Raw genomic sequence first — 19,078 nt, 5'->3', positions numbered from 1 at the left:
ATATAGTCTAAAAGTATAACATCACAATGGTTTGTAAATCATGTGGTACTGTATGGATTTTTTAAATTGTTAATTAATTCTTTTGTTAAATAAAAAATTAGAAAAAATCATTAATTATGATAAAATAGATAAATCATATATAAGTGATTCTATGAAGTCACCTCACCTCCGTATAGCTCTCATTTATATAAGTATACAGATATAGATTAAATATATTTACATATAGATATAAAAATATAGATAAATAATGTCATTTATTTCAATATATAATATAGATTTTACAAATTTAAATAACATACAAATATATGCTATAAAAACTAAATATGTAAAATATAAATTATATATTAAATATAATAAACTCAAAAAATATATAATTATTTGGTATTTGGGCAAGATTGAGTTAAATCAATCACCCATAAAAAAATACAAATGTGGGACAAATCAAAGTAATCTAAGGATACTTTATTTATAGACTAAATGTACAATATCTACAATGGTTTATAAACCATGTGGGACTATAGTGATTTTTTTAATTATTTTATTTAATAAATATTAAATAAAATTTTTGAAAAAAACTATAAAATAGAGAAAATAAAATATTAAAAGAGATATTGGATCCCCTTGACAAAGAGATATTGTTCTAATCATGGATTATCTTACTCGAAGTCTCCAATTAGTTGCCCAAGGTTCTGTTTTTAGGTATCATCCTATGTGCAAGAGTCTCCAACTCGTTAGCTTGTGTTTTGCTGATGACTTGTTGCTATTTTGCAAAGGGACTCTCTCTACTGTTACAGTTCTAAAGAGTATTCTTGGGGAGTTCAGTTCAGTGACAGGGCTTCAAATTAATGAGAGTAAATCTCAGATTTTCTATGGGGGAGTTTCTGCTGTTGTTAAACATCAAATAGTTGCTGAGATGAAGTTGTCAGAAGGGGTATTTCCTCTTAAATACCTTGGTGTCCCTATGAGACCAACCAAATGGAAGCATGAAGACTGTGATATCATCATTCAAAAAATCAAAATGCGATTGCATACTTGGACTAGTAGGCACCTTTCTTTCGCTAGTAGAATTCAATTGATTCACTCAGTTCTTTTTGGGCTGAGGAATTATTGGATGAGTGTTTTTGTTCTTCCTCAAAGCATAATCAAGGAAGTTGAAAAGCTCTGTCATGGATTTCTCTGGGGAGTCAATGGAAATAGGAGCAGGATTCATATGGCTTCTTGGGAGAAGGTGTGCCTGCCAAAAGCTTATGGTGGTCTCGGCTTTAGAAATGGTCTGTTTTGGAACTATGCCATTTTAGCTAAGTACATTTGGGCGATTTCTGAGAAGCATGATTTGCTGTGGGTTAAATGGATAAACTCAATATATTTGAAAGGCTCAAACTTCTGGTCTTATAAGTTACCTCCGGATACTAGCTGGTATTAGAGGAAATTATGCAATTTGAGAGGCAAGTTCAGCTGTGAAGATATCAAATCTGCTGGTTTTTCTGGGAAATTTCAAGCTTCAATTCTATACAACAGTTCTCTTAGCCAGCAACCAATTGGTTACCATCGAGTTGTTTGGTGTAGATTGTCTATTCCTAAGCACATATTTCTGTTATGGCAAGTAGTTAACTCCCAGCTACTTACATGTGACAACTTGATCTGATTCAATGTTCCACTTGACTCTCTTATGTGCCCTGTTTGTGGGAGATATGCAGAAAGTCACTCCCATATTTTCTTTGAATGTATTCTTTCCAAACAGATTTTGGAGCTTATATTTGATTGGATGGCTTTTAGAGCCTGGCCTATTGAATATGATAGCTGGAGGATATGGCTCTCTAGCAGAAGCCAAAGTGGTCTTTTTCATCTAACAAACATGATTTTGGCAGCTGTGGTGTATAGCATATGGAGGAATCGGAACAGTTGTGTTTATGACACTTATTCTAGATCTGTTGTTGGTATTGCAACTGACATAAAAACTACCATTCAACACAGGCTTTACCTTGTAAAAAACAAGAAGTTGACTACACAGGAAAAGAGATTTTTAACTAAGTTAACATTGTAGTTAGTTGGGTGGACTGGTTAGGAGCTGTTGGAGCTTGTTTTTTTTGCTAGTTTTTTATCTTGTCTTAGGCAAGGCTGGCTGAGTTTTGAAGCCTTTGTTTTTAGACCAGTTGGTTTATGTAATTTGACTGTTTGATTAATGAAGTTCAATTCTTCTTCTTGATAAAAAAAAATATATTAAAAGAATAAAGCTCTCTTTTATATAAATATAAGGATTACCCACATATATTGATAAAGTTTTACCTATACGTCCACATTTAGGCGTGGCATATGAAAACGGTGACACATCATGCCATATAAGTTTCTACATGCATAAGTTATAGGAATAAAATAGCATAGGTCAGTTTTCCAATATCATAGGTCTGTTTTCCACACACCACATAAATTGCAACAAAGGCAACAATAAGCCACACATGACACCATATTAGATGTCAAATTATCTTCCATGTCATCAATCATATCCGTCCTATACATACACCCACACATAAAAGTAATGTTTTCCTTCACATATATTTGTGTGTAATGGTATGACTAACCACACGTAGTGTATGTGTAGGTAACTATCTTTATTTACACCTACTTTTCCACACATGTCTACACTTAATTATGTACGGGTAGAGATAATATTTCCCACAGATAGAGAAGTATTATCCACACATAGTTACCCCAAATTTCTTGTAGTGTAAGAAAACTTATGTTGGCATAATATTGGAGTGTGGTAGAATCTTTGATCTTGCTCTTCAAAATTCCAATAAGATGATGTGTGATGGTTGTACTCAAAATTCTAACTAAAATCTACATGGTTTCTCCTACTAAGATTACAATTCTCATAGTATGAAATGTTTTTCAAATGAGCATATTATTCATCTCTCTAAAAGTTGGGTAATCCTGAGCTAATTGGTTGACTCTTTTATAGTCAAAATAAGGTTTATGTGATTCTACCCTTAAAACCCTATGGCATATTATTCTATGTTTAGATTCTAAGACCTCTACTTCTCTAAATAAAAATTCTAATTAAGATTTAATGTTTCTCTTTCACTAAGATGGTAAGTATCGCTATAACTCCTAGTGCGTACTATATTCATTCTAAGGGTAGGCTTCTTCATTCATATAACCTATGATGTCATAAGGGTCTATATGGAAAAACCCACTACACATTCTATCTCTCTCTCTCTCAATATCATAAGTGCAAGTATGTAATAATATAAAAAAAATATACTAAAAAGTTCTCAGGTCAATTAGGAATCTTGCAAGGTCCCCTTTAGACCCAACTTTCTTATATAAAACTCCTTGAGGTTTCAAGAAAAGTATGGATAGTAATGCTATCATAAACCTTATTTAACAATTAATCTTCCTAGATAGAGCAATCCCAATTTTAACCATTTTCATCATTACATAAATGTTCACTTTTATTTTTAAATTTAATGCTTTTTAAATTTTGTATTTTTTTCCCAAAGAAAAAGCCTAAATATAAGAAGATAAGAATTCTAAACTGAAAACAAAAAGTAATATAGAAAGAAAAAAAAAACTAAAAGAGACCAACATAGAAGAATTTGAAAATTTTAATATGATAACTAAAATTGGAGATGAAATATTGAATTGTCACAAGGTAGTTGTTAGCTGGAGACTTGTATATCAGGTCGAAGTACAAACTTAACATGTATTACATCGAAGGTAATCATCATGTTCAGAATACAATCAATATGATGAGGTGAAGACTTTAAGCTTCAATGTGAAATAATGTTAGCTTGAGTGAGTCTGGTCAAGCTAACCACCTTGAGATACTAATAACTCAATAAGAAGAGATCTTATGACTTGCCTAAGATGGTAGATGTTGATTTGGGAAAAATTTGTCAAGTATTCATCAATAGGGCGGCATTGCGAGCTGACATAATGTAGTTGATGGCCATCAGGTCAAGTATGAGCTACATCAGCGATGGGTCAAGTATATTAGCATTAGCTCAAAGTACATCACCCACAGGTCGATTAGATCAGTAACAATTACATCAATTAAATAGGTTGAAGGAACATGTTATCAGTTGAATAGGTCGAAAGAATCTATTATCAGTCAAACAAGTCAAAGGAACCTATTATCAGTCAAACAAGTGGAAGGAATTTGTTTAAGTCAAACAGGTCGAAGAAAGTTGTTTCAAGCAATAGGTCCTGGGGAGCATGTCCTTAGAAATTAGGTCCTAGGTCCTGGGGAGCAGCATCTGAAGGCGCTGGGGGTTGTTATCTGCTAATATTCCAGATGAAAATTAAAATTGTTTGCAATATGTGGGAGTAGTTTCTCCAAATCCCAACTAATTCTGTTAATGAGTTGTTTGGTTCTCAACTATCATAACAACCTCATTAGCTTTCAGTCCTTGGTCTATAAAAGGATTTGTGGGATTCACTTGTTATGACAACACAAAACAGAGAAGAGAAAAACGAAGAGAGAAGAACACAGTGAAGAGCACTACACAGATGAAACAATAGAAAAGCCAGATTAGACGAGAGAGCTCAAGTGTGGAAATCAAGATTGAGTATTGAAAAGGTTGTGAGAGCTGGGTTTGGGGAACTGCATTGAGAAGCACAACTGTTGGGAAAGTGCTTGCTCAGGGATTGAGAGGAAAACACCTGTGTGATTGAGTGTTTAGAGAGTTTGATCCAAGATTGTTCCAAGAAGCTCCATTGAAGCCTTGTACTCATTTCATTGATTGAATAAAGAAGAGATAGTGGTTCCTAAAACTGTATTAGGTTCAAGATCACATTGATCTTGTTCTGAACCAGTATATATACTTATGTTGATTTATGCTTTCATATTTTTCGTTTTCTAATTGTTTGATAATTAGTCTTACTGATTTGTGTTCTTAGATTCATCTCTGGTTTTCCGAGATTCATCCGAGGTTCTTGAACTGGGAAATTTATCCTCATTTCCAACAAAATCAAAGACAGGTTTCAAATCAAAACGGGAGAAGAAAGTTCAAGATCCTAGAGCTTCCGCATTACAACTGATACAGAACACAAGTTAGAAGACTATGTCAACCATGGCCAAGTTCGAGCTTGAGAAAATTGATGGTACAAACGATTTCTCATTTTGGAGAGAAAGTCTTAAAGGAATTTTGGTACACCAGAAAGTAGCCAAGATTCTTGGAGATCAGAAGTTGCTGGCTGATAAGAAACCTGAAGAAATAGCTGAGATGGAAGAAATGGCCTATTACACCATAATCATGTACCTATCAAATGGAGTGCGAAGGAAATTGACATCAGAGACTACGACAAAGGGATTATGGGATAAGATGGAAAAATTATATTTAAAGCCTTCTGTTTCTAACAAGATTAATTTACTTGAAAGGCTTTATGGTTTTAGAATGAATCCTGTTATGTCTCTAGATGAAAACATTGACAAATTCAATGAAATCACGGTAGGTTTGGCAAATATCGAGCACAAGGTGGATGAGGAAAGTCAAGCAATAATCTTGTTGCGCTCATTACCAATGGCATACCAAGAAGTGAAAGCTGCAATAAAGTATGGAAGAGATATCTTCTCACTAGATGGAGTTCTTGGAGCATTGAAGTCCAAAGATTTTGAACTTCAGTTGGAGAAAGAATCCAAGAAGGATGAAGCTTACTTTGTTCGTGGAAGATCAATAAAGAGAAGCTCTTCAAGAAGCCATACACCATTTCACTCACGTTCTAAATCAAGAGGAAAGGATTCAAGAACATGTTACCACTGTGGAAAGGCAGGACATATCAAGAGATTTTGCAATCTGTTAAGAAATCAGCAAGGGTCCAGATCAAACCAGGACCAGAGAAGACCCATCTACAATCAATTTCGTAATGAGAACAAATACCAGCAAGGAATGAAATCTCAAAATGATTCAGCTGTTGTAGCAGAAGGAGAAGATGAACGTGTCTCAGAAGGAGAACTGTTCTCCATCTCAGAAACCACCATGACAAGGGAGTGGATTCTTGATTTGGGATGCACATTTCATATGTGTCCCAATCAAGAATCATTTTTTGATTATAAAGAAATTAATGGTGGTAAAGTACTAATGGGTAATGATGTTTCTTGCAGGGTCTATGGCATTGACAAGGTAGCTGTTAAACAATTTAATGGTGAGGTCAAGGTATTGACAAATGTGAGGCATATACCAGAATTGAGGAGAAACTTGATTTCTCTCAGATCTTTGGAAGATGAAGGATACAGCTACAAGTCTACAAATGGCATCTTGAAAATCACTAGTGGCTCTCTAGTAGTGATGAAAGGGAAGAAAGTTAATGGACTGTACGTACTGGAAGGAGAAACTGTAGCAATTGCTGAAGCATCTGTTGTTAAGACCCAGGAAAGTGAGATGCATCTGTGGCACCAACGGATGGGACATATCAGTGAACAAGGGCTGAGAGAGCTTCACAAACAAGGAAGCATAGACAAGTTGAAGACATGTGCATTACTTTTCTGTGAAGCATGTGTATTTGGAAAGCAACATAAAATTAAATTCACTGCAGCAAAGCACAATACCAAAGGAGTCTTGGAGTACATTCACTCGAATTTATGGGGGCCTAGCAAAATACCAACACACTCAGGTAAACATTACTTTCTATCTATAGTAGATGATTATTCTAGATGTGTTTGGGTATATTTACTTAGGACTAAAGATGAATGTCTAGAAAAATTTAAAGTATGGAAAAATTAGGTGGAAAATCAAACAAACTCTAGAATTAAGACTCTTAGAACCGATAATGGCTTAGAATTTATAAACCATGAGTTTGCCATATTGTGCAATGAGTATGGTATCACTAGACATAGGACAGTAGTTAGTACTCCAGAATAGAATGGAGTTGCCAAGAGGATGAATCGTACTCTACTGAATAAGGTTAGGTGTATGCTAGTAAGTTCAGGGTTGTCTAAATCTTATTGGGGAGAAGCACTTGCTACTGCTTGCTATTTGATAAATAGGAGTCCTAATAGATCTATAGATTTGAAAACTCCATATGAAATGTGGTATAGAAAAGCCCCAAGATTGAAACATTTGAGAGTTTTTGGTTGTGCAGTATATGCACATCAGTCCAATGATAAACTAGGCACTAGATCTGTCAAGGGAATTTTTCTTGGTTACCCTATAGGAACTAAAGGTTATAGACTTTGTGTTAATCAAAATGGTAAGCCAAAAATTATAATTTCAAGAAATGTTATCTTTAATGAGCATGATTTTCCACACTTGAAAGCCAAGATTGGTAGTGTTTCAAATGATGCAGGTGGAACAAATAAAAGGAACATGGCTGAGTTTGAAGTTAAGCTGAGAAACTTTGAAGGAAATACTCAAGCTACTACTGATATGAATGACCAAGGTGAATCTGAAACTGAGCTAGATGCAACAGAACAACAACCTGATCTATCTGGGTATCAACTGGCAAGAGATCAAGAGAGAAGAGTTATACAACCTCCAGCAAGATATGCTGAAGCTGACTTGGTGGCTTATGCACTTGCATCAGTGCAGCAAACTAACACACCAGAACCCAACAGTGTTGAAGAAGCTCTTTCAGGGAAGAACAAGGCTGAATGGAGTCAAGCAATGAAGGAAGAAATGGATTCATTGAGCAAAAACAGAACATGGGATTTAGTTGCAAAACCAAAAGGTCAGAAAGTGATTTCATGTAAATGGATTTTCAAGGTGAAGGAAGGTCTGAGTAAAGATGAGCCTTTGAGGTTCAAAGCAAGGCTTGTCGCAAAGGGGTTTACACAAGTGGAAGGAATCGATTACAATGAAGTGTTCTCACCTGTAGTAAAGTATAAGACTATAAGATTTATGTTTTCTCTTGCAGCACAACAAAATTTAGAAGTAGAACAGCTTGATGTCAAGGCTGCCTTCTTAAATGGTTTTATAGAGGAGGACATTTATATGCATCAACCACCTGGTTTTCAGGTGGAATCAAGCAACAAAGAGATGGTGTGCAAGCTTAGAAGGTCATTGTATGGGCTTAAACAGTCACCATGACAATGGAATAAGAGATTCGACACCTATGTTCAAGACATTGGGTTTGTTAGATCAAAGTTTGATCATTGCCTATACTACAAAAATCTTGAGCAATCTACATCAGTTTTTCTCTTACTATATGTAGATGATATGCTCATTATGGGGAAGGACAAGACAGTGATAAAAGGTATCAAAGACAAGTTGAAAGATGAATTTGAAATGAAGGAGCTCGGTCAAGTCCAAAAGATACTTGGGATAGAAGTGACAAGGAACAGAAAAGATGGGATTCTGAATCTTAAACAAGCAAGTTATATTCAGAGGGTACTTCAGAGATTCAACATGCAGGATTCAAAGAGTGTTTCAGTACCTCTAGGAGGACAATTTGAACTTTCAAAAGATCAAAGTCCAAAGACTATCGAGGAGACAAAGGAAATGGCAAAAGTCCCTTATGATATGGCGCTAGGGTGTTTAATGTACATCATGGTCAGCACTAGACCAGACATAGCACATGCTCTAAGCATTCTTAGCAGGTTTATGTCCAACCTCGGATTAGAGCATTGGAATGCTCTTAAGTGGCTACTTAGATATCTAAAGAGAACTACAGAGATGGGACAGAGATACAAGCAGATGGATCAGAAAGTTACACTTGAAGGTTTTGTAGATGCAGACTATGCAGCAAGGATACAAGGAGGTCAACTACTTCATATGTATTCACAACAAATGGAGATTGCATATGTTGGAAGTCCCAACTACAGTCAGTGGTGTCACTATCAACAACTGAAGTTGAGTTCATGGCCACCACCGAAGCATTCAAAGAGCCAATATGGTTACAAGGAATGCTACAAGAGCTGAAGATGATGAAAGGTAAAGCTAAGATATACTCAGATAGTCAATCTTCAATTCACCTCTGTAAAAATCCAGTATACCACGAAAAGAGCAAACACATTGACATTCATTTGTTTTGGATAAGAGAAAAGATAGAGGATGATGTGATATCTTTGGACAAGATTGGTACTGAGGATAATCCAGCTGATATAGGAACTAAGGTGCTACCTGTGAACAAGTTTAAGCATTGCTTAAACTTGCTCAACCTTGGTAACTAATGCTGGCACTCTAGGATCACTATCTCTACAAGTGGAATTCTATTTAGGTTGTGATTTGAAGAATCTAGGTGGAATTTGTGGGAGTAGTTTCTCCAAATCCCAACTAATTCTGTTAATGAGTTGTTTGGTTCTCAACTATCATAACAAACTCATTAGCTTTCAGTCCTTGGTCTATAAAAGGACTTGTGGGATTCACTTGTTACGACAACACAAAACAGAGAAGAGAAAAACGAAGAGAGAAGAACACAGTAAAGAGCACTACACAGATGAAACAATAGAAAAGCCAGATTAGACGAGAGAGCTCAAGTGTGGAAATCAAGATTGAGTATTGAAAAGGTTGTGAGAGCTGGGTTTGGGGAACTGCATTGAGAAGCACAACTGTTGGGAAAGTGCTTGCTCAGGGATTGAGAGGAAAACACCTGTGTGATTGAGTGTTTAGAGAGTTTGACCCAAGATTATTCCAAGAAGCTCCATTGAAGCCTTGTACTCATTTCATTGATTGAATAAAGAAGAGATAGTGGTTCCTAAAACTGGATTAGGTTCAAGATCACATTGATCTTTTTCTGAACCAGTATATATACTTGTGTTGATTTATACTTTCATATTTTTCGTTTTCTAATTGTTTGATAATTAGTCTTACTGATTTGTGTTCTTAGATTCATCTCTGGTTTTCCGAGATTCATCTGAGGTTCTTGAACTGGGAAATTTATCCTCATTTCCAACACAATATAAATTCAAATATGGGCATAGTTGATATTAAGATAGATATATATGTGAAAATATCTTGTAACTATTTTATAAATTAAAAAAAAGACATGAATCCTTCTTGATTTCGAGGGAAGATATTTTAGAGAGTTCTTACTATAAATAAGAGATTGATTGATGTATTTTGGATGCTTTTCATTACATTGTACACTGAAACTTTCAGAAAATAACTTGAAAATCCATAGTCAAATAATTCTCAATGATTGTAATACTTGGTTCTTTACATTAAATAATACTGACTCATAAACTAAGTGGATTTCAATCACTGAATCACATAAAAATTATGTTTTTATTTTTTATTTTCTATATTAAATTTCTTAATTTCTCTTTATTTTTAGTTGACAAAATTTTGTGTCAACATTTAACTAAACAACAAATAAAATTTAGTAATGAAAAGATAGAATACAAAATACAATTAAATGTAAATGGACATAAGATGAGTAGTTGAAAATATAATAAAATTGATTATTATAACTTTTTTTTTAAAGTAGATTTATATATGTATATCTTTATATATCATAAATGTATGTTTAAGAGAAATTGTTTTTTCCATTAGATTTAACATTTTTTTTATTATTTTCAAACACTGTTAGTTTTAAAGTCTTCTAAATAAATTAAAAAAATAATAAAATCATCTAAATAAAGTAATTAAATTGAAAAAAACGTAATAAATAAGCTATAATAATTTCTCATCACATATATTAAAATTTTATATTAAAGTATTTAAATTACTCTAACAATTATGTTTTCAAAACTATAACTGAAAAATATATATATATATATGTGCTTAATTTTATTATTTTTTTATTTTATTAATTATTTATTTTGTCATTTAACATGTTTCGTTTATCCAAACATATATGTAATAGTGAAATAAGGCAGAAATATACATATTTTTTTATTTTTCTGTTTATTTTTTGTAACGATAAATTATTTCTTTTAGTTGTTGTAGCCATTAGTTAAATAAAATATATTTATATATAACTTTTTGTTGGCTTAAATTTTTTTTTGAATTAAATAATTAAGAATTGATCAAAGAAACTTTTTAAATTCATAGTTTTAATTTAATTTTTTTTTAATATTTTATTATATTGAAATTGATACGTATTTTTCTAAAAGAATATTATAAAACAAATATTTAATTTTAATGGATATTAAATTTTTTTCTAAATTAGAATGCACCATATCTTTGTATATAAAAAGTATGTATCTAACGAATTCTTATTTTAGCGATTTTTTATTTTTTAAAACTATAGACAATGTTTTAGTTTAATTTTTTTTTTAAATATATATTTATGTCATTCATTTATAATATATGATTTTTTTTTTAAATTTATATGACAGTTAAAAAATATAATAAATATAAATTAATATATTTTTTAAATAAAATTAAATAACGTCCATTGCATGCTACTTTTTACCTAATTTATATATAAAATGTATGAATAAAACAAAGAAAAATGTACAATTTTAGGAATGGAAAAGAAAAAGAAAAAGCAACAGTGAGATCAAATATACTAAAAACTAAACAAAGGGAAATGAACAATATGATATATATTTTAAAATATATATTTATACCAAGTAAAAATTACGTGGAATGTACGATTTGTTAAACAATGATATAATATGAAACAAATTCATTAAATAATGATTTAATATGATTGTATTTTTAAAATAAAGAAACATTATATTATAAATTAAAATGTTTTACATAATTATATAAAATTTGTTTGTCATACTATTATAGAAAAATTAGTTTAAGATAAATTTGAATATATGATGAAAATCTAATAATTTTCTCATCTTGCTTTTCTTGTCAAAAGAAACACATAGAAATTTTTATATTTTTGTTCCTTCAATTTATTTGGATCTATGTTAATTTGTATTTTCTAATATATTTATGATAATTTTCGATTTGGGTCAAATATTTTTTAAATATGATTAAAATGTTCCTACTTTTATAAATTAATTAATAATATATATAAATAATAAAATAGTAAAAAAAATATTAAAGTATAAAAACAAAATCAAAATTAAAACTTATATCTATGCTTAATAAAAACAAAACATAAAATTAAATCCAAACAAAATTTAGGGATGGCAACGGGTAGAGTATAAGTAAGGTATGCCTATTCCATGACCCAACCCTATAAAAAATGTTCTACCCATACCCCATTCTATTATCCTATAATTTTTTGCGGGTAAGGCACAGGTATTACCCTAACGGATATAGGGTACCTATGAGTAACCCTACCCTAGTAAAACATAAAATACAATAAAAAAATTGAAAAAAAAAATCAATGTATTATACTTGTAAAATTAAATGAAATATAACATGATTATGCATTAAAAATAGTAAATACTAATAAATCGGGATTTATACTTAAAAAATTAATAAGAATATAATATAATGTGATAGAGATTATTTTTATTTCTACTTGTAAAATTAATTAAAATGTAATATAATGTGTTAAAGATTCTAAATACTAATAGGACACATTATATATATATATATATTTAGAATATGTACATGGTATATATAAATTAATTTTATAAATTTAGATCGTTAAGTATTCAATTTTTAGCGTATAAATTATATTGTATGACATGTATTTATATTTATAAGATATAATAATATTTCTACATATATTTTAATTTATCTAATAAATTTTTTTATATCTTAAAAAATATAATTAAAATTTAAATATACTCATATAAATATATATATATATATACGTGTAAATAACTATAAATAAATATACATATATAATCGAGTAGGATGATAGGGTTGGGTACACCTATACTCGTACCCTACCCTATACGTAGAAAAAAAAATTAAAATGTAAACTTTCTCTCTCATTGAATCCAACAAGACCCTGAAGTATGAAACCAGAAATGCATCCCAACAAGACCCAAAACCCATAAATGCATCTTAACATGACCCCAAACCCATAAATGCATCCCAACATGACCCCCTAACACAAAAATATCTCAAATTAAACAATAAGTTGAACCCAGAAATACATCGTAATCTGTAACAAATTGGTCAAATAGTTTTAGAAATATTTAAGCAAAGACAAGTTACTTTTTTGTTCGAAGAACCCCTTCAACTGAAGGGAAAAGAACTTTATTGAAATACAAAGCCTCAAGGCCAAAGGAAACAACACCAGAGTCTATCAAAACAAAAAATTATAACAATACACTAGAATAAAAAAAAAGCCCTTGAATCAAGTAGAATCCATAACAAGCATGGTGGAAACAAAAGAATCGATTTTCATTTTGTTTTTGGAACCGGATCAGGAAACTCCTAAAGGATTTCGCAGAACTTAATATGGGGTAGTCCGAGCAAGCAATGGTTGTTGAATGGCGAGGATGGTGGCTAGGAATTGCTTGTCTAGACGGCACAACGGTGGGTCTGGGTGATCGCTTCTCTAGGAGGTTGGTCTAGTGGACAGAGATTGGAGCTAATGCTACATGGCCCTGAATACATGGAGGGGCAACTAAGGCTTACTGGAAGAGAAGAGAGAGAAAGAAAGAGAAAGAGAGAGAAGAGAGAGGGGTTCATTTTAATTTTGATTTTGTTTGGAGTTTTTTAATTAGTTTATTCTTTAAAATTAATTTAATTTGATTATTTAATTTATTTTTTCTAAATTTTTTAATTTAATAACATTATATTAATATTATTAAGTTAACTAATTTATAAAATTTGGGGCATTTTAGTCATGTTCAAAAAAAATTTACCAAAATCGTGTCTAGGTACTATTTTGCCAAACACAGGGTCTCAATTGTCATTTAACAAAACAGATGGTCCAATCGGTAAATTTTACACAACACATGGTCCAAAATTGTATTTACCCTTAATTAAAGCCAACAAAAAGTTATATATAAATATATATTATTTAATTAATGGATATAGCAATTAAAATAAGTAAATTCTCATTAAAATAAAATATTAAATGACAAAATAATAAAATTTGTATATTTATGTCGTGTTTCACTATTACATATATATTTAGATAAACAAAATACGTTAAATGAAAAAATAAATAATTAATCAAAGAATAAATTTAAGCACATAAATATTTTTCGGCTATAGTTTTGCAAACATAATTGATAGAGCAAGTTAAATACTTTAATATGAAATTTTAAAATATGTAATGAGAAATTATTATGAATAATTTATTAATTTTTATTTTTTTTCAATGTATTTACCTTATTTAAATGACTTTAAAACTAATAGTGTTAGAAAACAATAAAAAAAAATGTTAAAACTAACGAAAAACAACAATTTCCGTTAAACTCACATTAATAATACATAAAAATATATAAACTTGGGAAATTTACAAACAAATATACGTAAAAAAATACTTAAGTTCATGCTTCTATTGAACTTAAATACCTAACTTATTTTTTTGACGGCATAAATGCCTAGCGTTAATTTTTTGTTGCAACTGTTACTTTTTCCCGTTAAGTGGCTATTTTACCTAAAAATTAGCACGATGACATGGTGCAAAATTCTGACATGTGACGGTCAAATGACAACCTAATCCACAAACACTTCGTCGACCCTCGACCAAAAAAGAATAGTTGTTTTTATCGCTAGTTGGATTTAAAGGCACTTTGGATAATTGATAACCAGGTTGGTCAGTGCATACAACCAGAGCTGGTCAGATAATACAAAAAGAATCTTTGGAATTAGTTAAGACAAGATATTTACGGAATGTTCAGTTATCTTGTATTATTTTATCAACATTTTTAAAGAAAATTGTGTAAGGCACATGACCCATTTATGTAAAGTTCATAAGCCTATAAATAGAGCTTTTGGTAAATCATTATTTCTTACGCTGTAATTCTTAAACTTCTAGAGAATTTACGTTTCTAAGTGCTTTTATACACTGCTTTTGTACTCTCTCAGACTCACAAAACTTAGTTGATCTCATTCATCTGAATTGGCGTTTTGAGAATTCTACCTAAATAAAGGTACTAAAGTGGATGTAGGTTATTACCTTCTAGGGCCAAACCACTATAACTTCTTGTGTCGTTTATTATTATAAAAGTTCAGTTTTCATTTTATGTCGTTTAGTTGACTCCGTGTTGTTGGCCTGATATGTAGTCAAAATTTTGGTGCTTTCATTGAGAGTTGAACTCAAGGAGATCCACATTTAGAAATTAACTAAGGAACCATGCCTTCCAAACCTAAGAAGACTCATGGTCAACAGGCGGGTTAGTGTTAGGAATTGTGCCCTTGAAAGCATATGTGTTGGAAAATGTTATATGAAATAAATAATTAAGATGAATTTTTGCATATATTGATTGCTTATTATTATTTTAATAATATTATATGAATATCATAAAATTCCCAAGTTCATTATTGTGACACAATGTTGTATTGGTAGGAGATGATTAAGAATGTAGGGAACATATTTGAATAGTTCACAGTAAAACAAAGTTATATGGAATCTTTGGATTAAATACTGTAAGTACGGTTCACTAGTATTATGAATACATGTAATCTAGATCCAGATTACTGATATAGCAAGACATCTTAGTGGAGGTACTTTGTATAGTGTGGCTATATATGAACTGGTTAATTAACTAAATATCGTTTGTTTTATAAGTATTAATTAAACATATGAATAAGATGATCACATACAAATTGATCTTAATCCTGAAGTTATTATGAACTCTTTTTTATGGCATTTGAGTCTGTTCATTTTCTCATTATGGTTTGACAAAATGATCAGGCTAGAAACTTTTGTTTTGGGGACTCATTGTAATATATGCTTTCCTTAAGGAGGGGTAATTTGGTAAATTTTCCTTGGTTCAAGGGGATTGGTAAATTTTTTTGTGATTTATGTGCTTTATGATATATGAATATGTTTTCATGATATTAAAAAATGTATGTTTGAATTATTTTGTATGCCTATGGTTGCCCAACGAATGAAGACAGTGATCACATATTGTTTCTTCAAGTAGTAGGGGCATATTTGTCAATAATATTAAAGATATGGGATTAAAGTGCAATTATGAAACTTATGATAGAAATTGTAACTTCTATAAGTTGAAACTATTAGTTTAAGATAGAATTACTAAAAAGGGCTTACGTGAATTAATGTGGAGGTTAGGATGAGGGATAAGATAGTAATTTGGTGATAGATGGTGAATATAAATAGATTAAGATGGACAAGGGTTAGGGTTTGAATCATTAAGGATGATGAAGAAGAAGAAGAATTATCCTATCAAGCTTGGATCTTGAGAGTTCTTTGGACTGAGATTGAAGAAAAGATTCGTGGTCAAGGGTTATTGAATTCCTTTTGTAAGATTTCTTGTACATTTTTTAGTTTTCATAAAAGTTTCCATTAGAGTTCTTAAGTTGAATGCATGATAATGGTGATAAGGATAGATGTGCATGGTAGATTATTTTTAAATGATAGAAGTGCATGCTAGGGTCTTTGTTGTTGATATATGTTGGTTAGAAACATGAATGAATTAATGGGTGTGTTCACACGGTTCTTCGCCAACAGGTAATTAAGAGAAGAAGAGAAAGGCATCAGTGCTAAATGTCGAACCGAAACAGATATGTGATCTTAGAAAAGGAAAGAGGTGACTCAAGACACATTTTTTAAGTGGTTCAAAGGTTAAAATCCTTCTACTCCACTAGTCAATATTATTGGTGTATACTGGGTATTTGATTACAGAGTATTTCTTACAAGAGATCATCCAACCCCTATCAACTCCCAGGGTCTCCATATTTATAGGAGAAGGCACCTGGGAGTTGGTAAGAAGGTCATCCCGTGACCTTCTTACCTATCATATCAACTCTGTGACATTCATGATTAATTCCTAAACTTGACACATAAGTGTGGTCAAATCGATAGGTAAGGAGATAATGGGCCGCACAGCCCAACCCAGTCGAGGGTGTCTGAATACACACATTCCTGCTGCGTGTCCGAGAAGTCAGGGGCATATCAGACACGTGATGTCTGATATATGCACGTTTACCTTGCATGTGTTGACTTTACAAAGGGTCATAGCCTCCATATTCAGTTCGTACCACGAGCTGGAAACTTAACTCGACCCTTGGCCTTCAGAGTCCAAGCTCAAGTCTTGGGCAATCTTGGCGAACCCTTGAGTTTCCTCGAGCTAAGGAGGTACGACCTTATGACAGAAGCTCCGGTCTTGGGGATGTCCACGAGATAATTATGATTAGGCCGCAGCTCAGCTTACTAATCAGCCCGTGGGAAAATCAGGGCGTACATCTGCCCCCCAAGCCCCTGCTCGTGGTATACCATGCCGTATAAGACCACAGTAGGGGCTTTTAGGCTTCCCCATGAACTCTTCACATTCCACCTCTTACGCAGGCACTTGATACATGGAACATCGTGGTTGGTGATGGTACGTCTTACGAGAACCGCATTTAATGGCCTAGCCTATGCACAGCCGTCGTTTCGTATTTCGAGTGGAGGGCCTCGAATCCCTCATCAGGGCCATCCAACGGCCCTCTACACGTGACCCTTCACATATATAAAAAGGGGTGGCCACCCTACGCATGGGCCACCCTTTCATTTGAAATTTCTCCGAACTTCTCTCCTTCTTCTTCCTTCATCTCAGAAGAAAAAACCCTCTTCTCTGTGACTGCTACACTCAGCGTTCAAGAAGCTCAGACATAAGGATTTCTTCAAAGCTTTGGAAGCCAATACTCCGACGAAGCTTTCACCTAGGCGATGCCTCCATCCACCTCCCAGCCAAACACTGTAAGTTTCCTGACCATGTGTGTTTTGAAAATATATTTCACTGTAGCTTAGGTAAATATTTTACTGTAGCCGCATGCAAGGGTTTACTGGGTTTTGTGGATACGGAGGGTGAAACCTTTTTAGGTTAGGGTATTTTTGCTGTAGGACATCACTTAAGAGTATGGTTTACAGGATGCTTTTTCTGGGGAAAATTTCTGGGTAGGAGTTTTGGAACTTTGGGTGCAAAACCGGGTAGCTTAGGGAACACGCTTCACAGGCGTTTTTGTAATTTTTGCCTGCTGAAACTTTCCCCCCAAGGCAAATTCTATCATGACCCTCCTGACACACGAATTCCGAGTAATCGGGGATCTGTTGGGAGCACAGGCGCGTGTTCATCGAACCGCGTGGTCCCACTCTCCACGAGCTGGGCTTACCTCAGCTCGTGCAAATAACACTTTGCTCTTTCCTCATGCTTGGGTCGCCTTTTCTGAAATTTTTCTTTTGTTCGTTAGGCGACCAGATGGCTCCGAAGAGGAATGCCCCACAGAAGAACGCTGGCAGCTCGACCTCCTAGCAGGACAAAGGAAAAGCGGTGATGCCTGACTCCCCGATCCCCTGCTTTGGGCCGGCAGTGGAGAAGGAGCTCGAGGTGGCTCCTGATGCATTTTTTTAGGCGGAGAGGATCGTCTCAAAGATCACCGACCAGACGAAGATCAATAAAATATTCCTCACCCAAAACATCGGGTTGGGGAGAGCATCAGTGGTTGCCCGACCTCCTGCGGAGGGCGAACGGAGCTGTGTGCCGCTCGACGAATCGTTCGCGGCCTGGAGCGGGGGCCTTCCTCCCGCTGGATCAGTATTTTGCTGACTTCCTCAATTATGTGGGGTTGGCCCCGTTTCAGCTCCCCCCCAACTCCTACCGCTTGCTGGCAGGGTTGAAGTATTTGTTTCAGAAGCACGAATGGGAGGTCCCCACTCCTGCGGACATTTTATACTTTTTCAGCCTCAAAGCCAGCCCGGACCAGCGGGGGCAAGGCGACGGGTTTTACTACTTAACCCGGTTTCCCAATACGGCGATGGTCATCGAGCTACCCAGCCACCCTAATGATTTCAAGGACCAATTCTTCATGTCGACGGGGTTCAGGAATTGCGAGCTCCACTACTTTAATCGTCCTCGTAAGTGTTTTTCATCCTTAGCTCGTAAGTTAAGTGTTGCCTTAGCTCCTCCCGTACCCCTTTCTGACTTAGGCTAATTCTGCAGCCATCTTCGCGAGGACAGAGAAATTTGTGACCCTCGGGGCCCAATACGAGACGCTGGCGGGCTTGCCCCCCAACGAGAAAGATTATCGCGTGCTCGTGACAGACGAGATGATGGTGGCCTGCAAGTTGATTTTCCCAAATCAGACCTTGAACCTAAAAAGGCCCCGGGGGCTTCCCCCAGCTCGCGACACCAGACCCATCATCGTGGAGGAGG

At 33.8% G+C, this 19,078-nt stretch overlaps 1 protein-coding gene across 1 annotated transcript; it reads left to right on the top strand.

Moving 5' to 3' along the window:
• The first annotated feature begins 646 nt into the window (after nucleotides 1–646).
• On the top strand, nucleotides 647–5,057 carry LOC133821329 (uncharacterized). Its single transcript, XM_062253691.1, has 4 exons — nucleotides 647–1,416; nucleotides 1,519–1,603; nucleotides 1,742–1,937; nucleotides 4,900–5,057. Exons 1-4 carry the CDS (start codon nucleotides 647–649, stop codon nucleotides 5,055–5,057), a joined length of 1,209 nt encoding a protein of 402 aa, XP_062109675.1.
• Nucleotides 5,058–19,078: the final 14,021 nt, after the last annotated feature.

The sequence above is a fragment of the Humulus lupulus genome, chromosome 1 (genome assembly GCF_963169125.1).
Source record: "Humulus lupulus chromosome 1, drHumLupu1.1, whole genome shotgun sequence".
NCBI lineage: Eukaryota > Viridiplantae > Streptophyta > Magnoliopsida > Rosales > Cannabaceae > Humulus > Humulus lupulus.
This window is presented reverse-complemented; position numbering and strand designations above follow the sequence as displayed.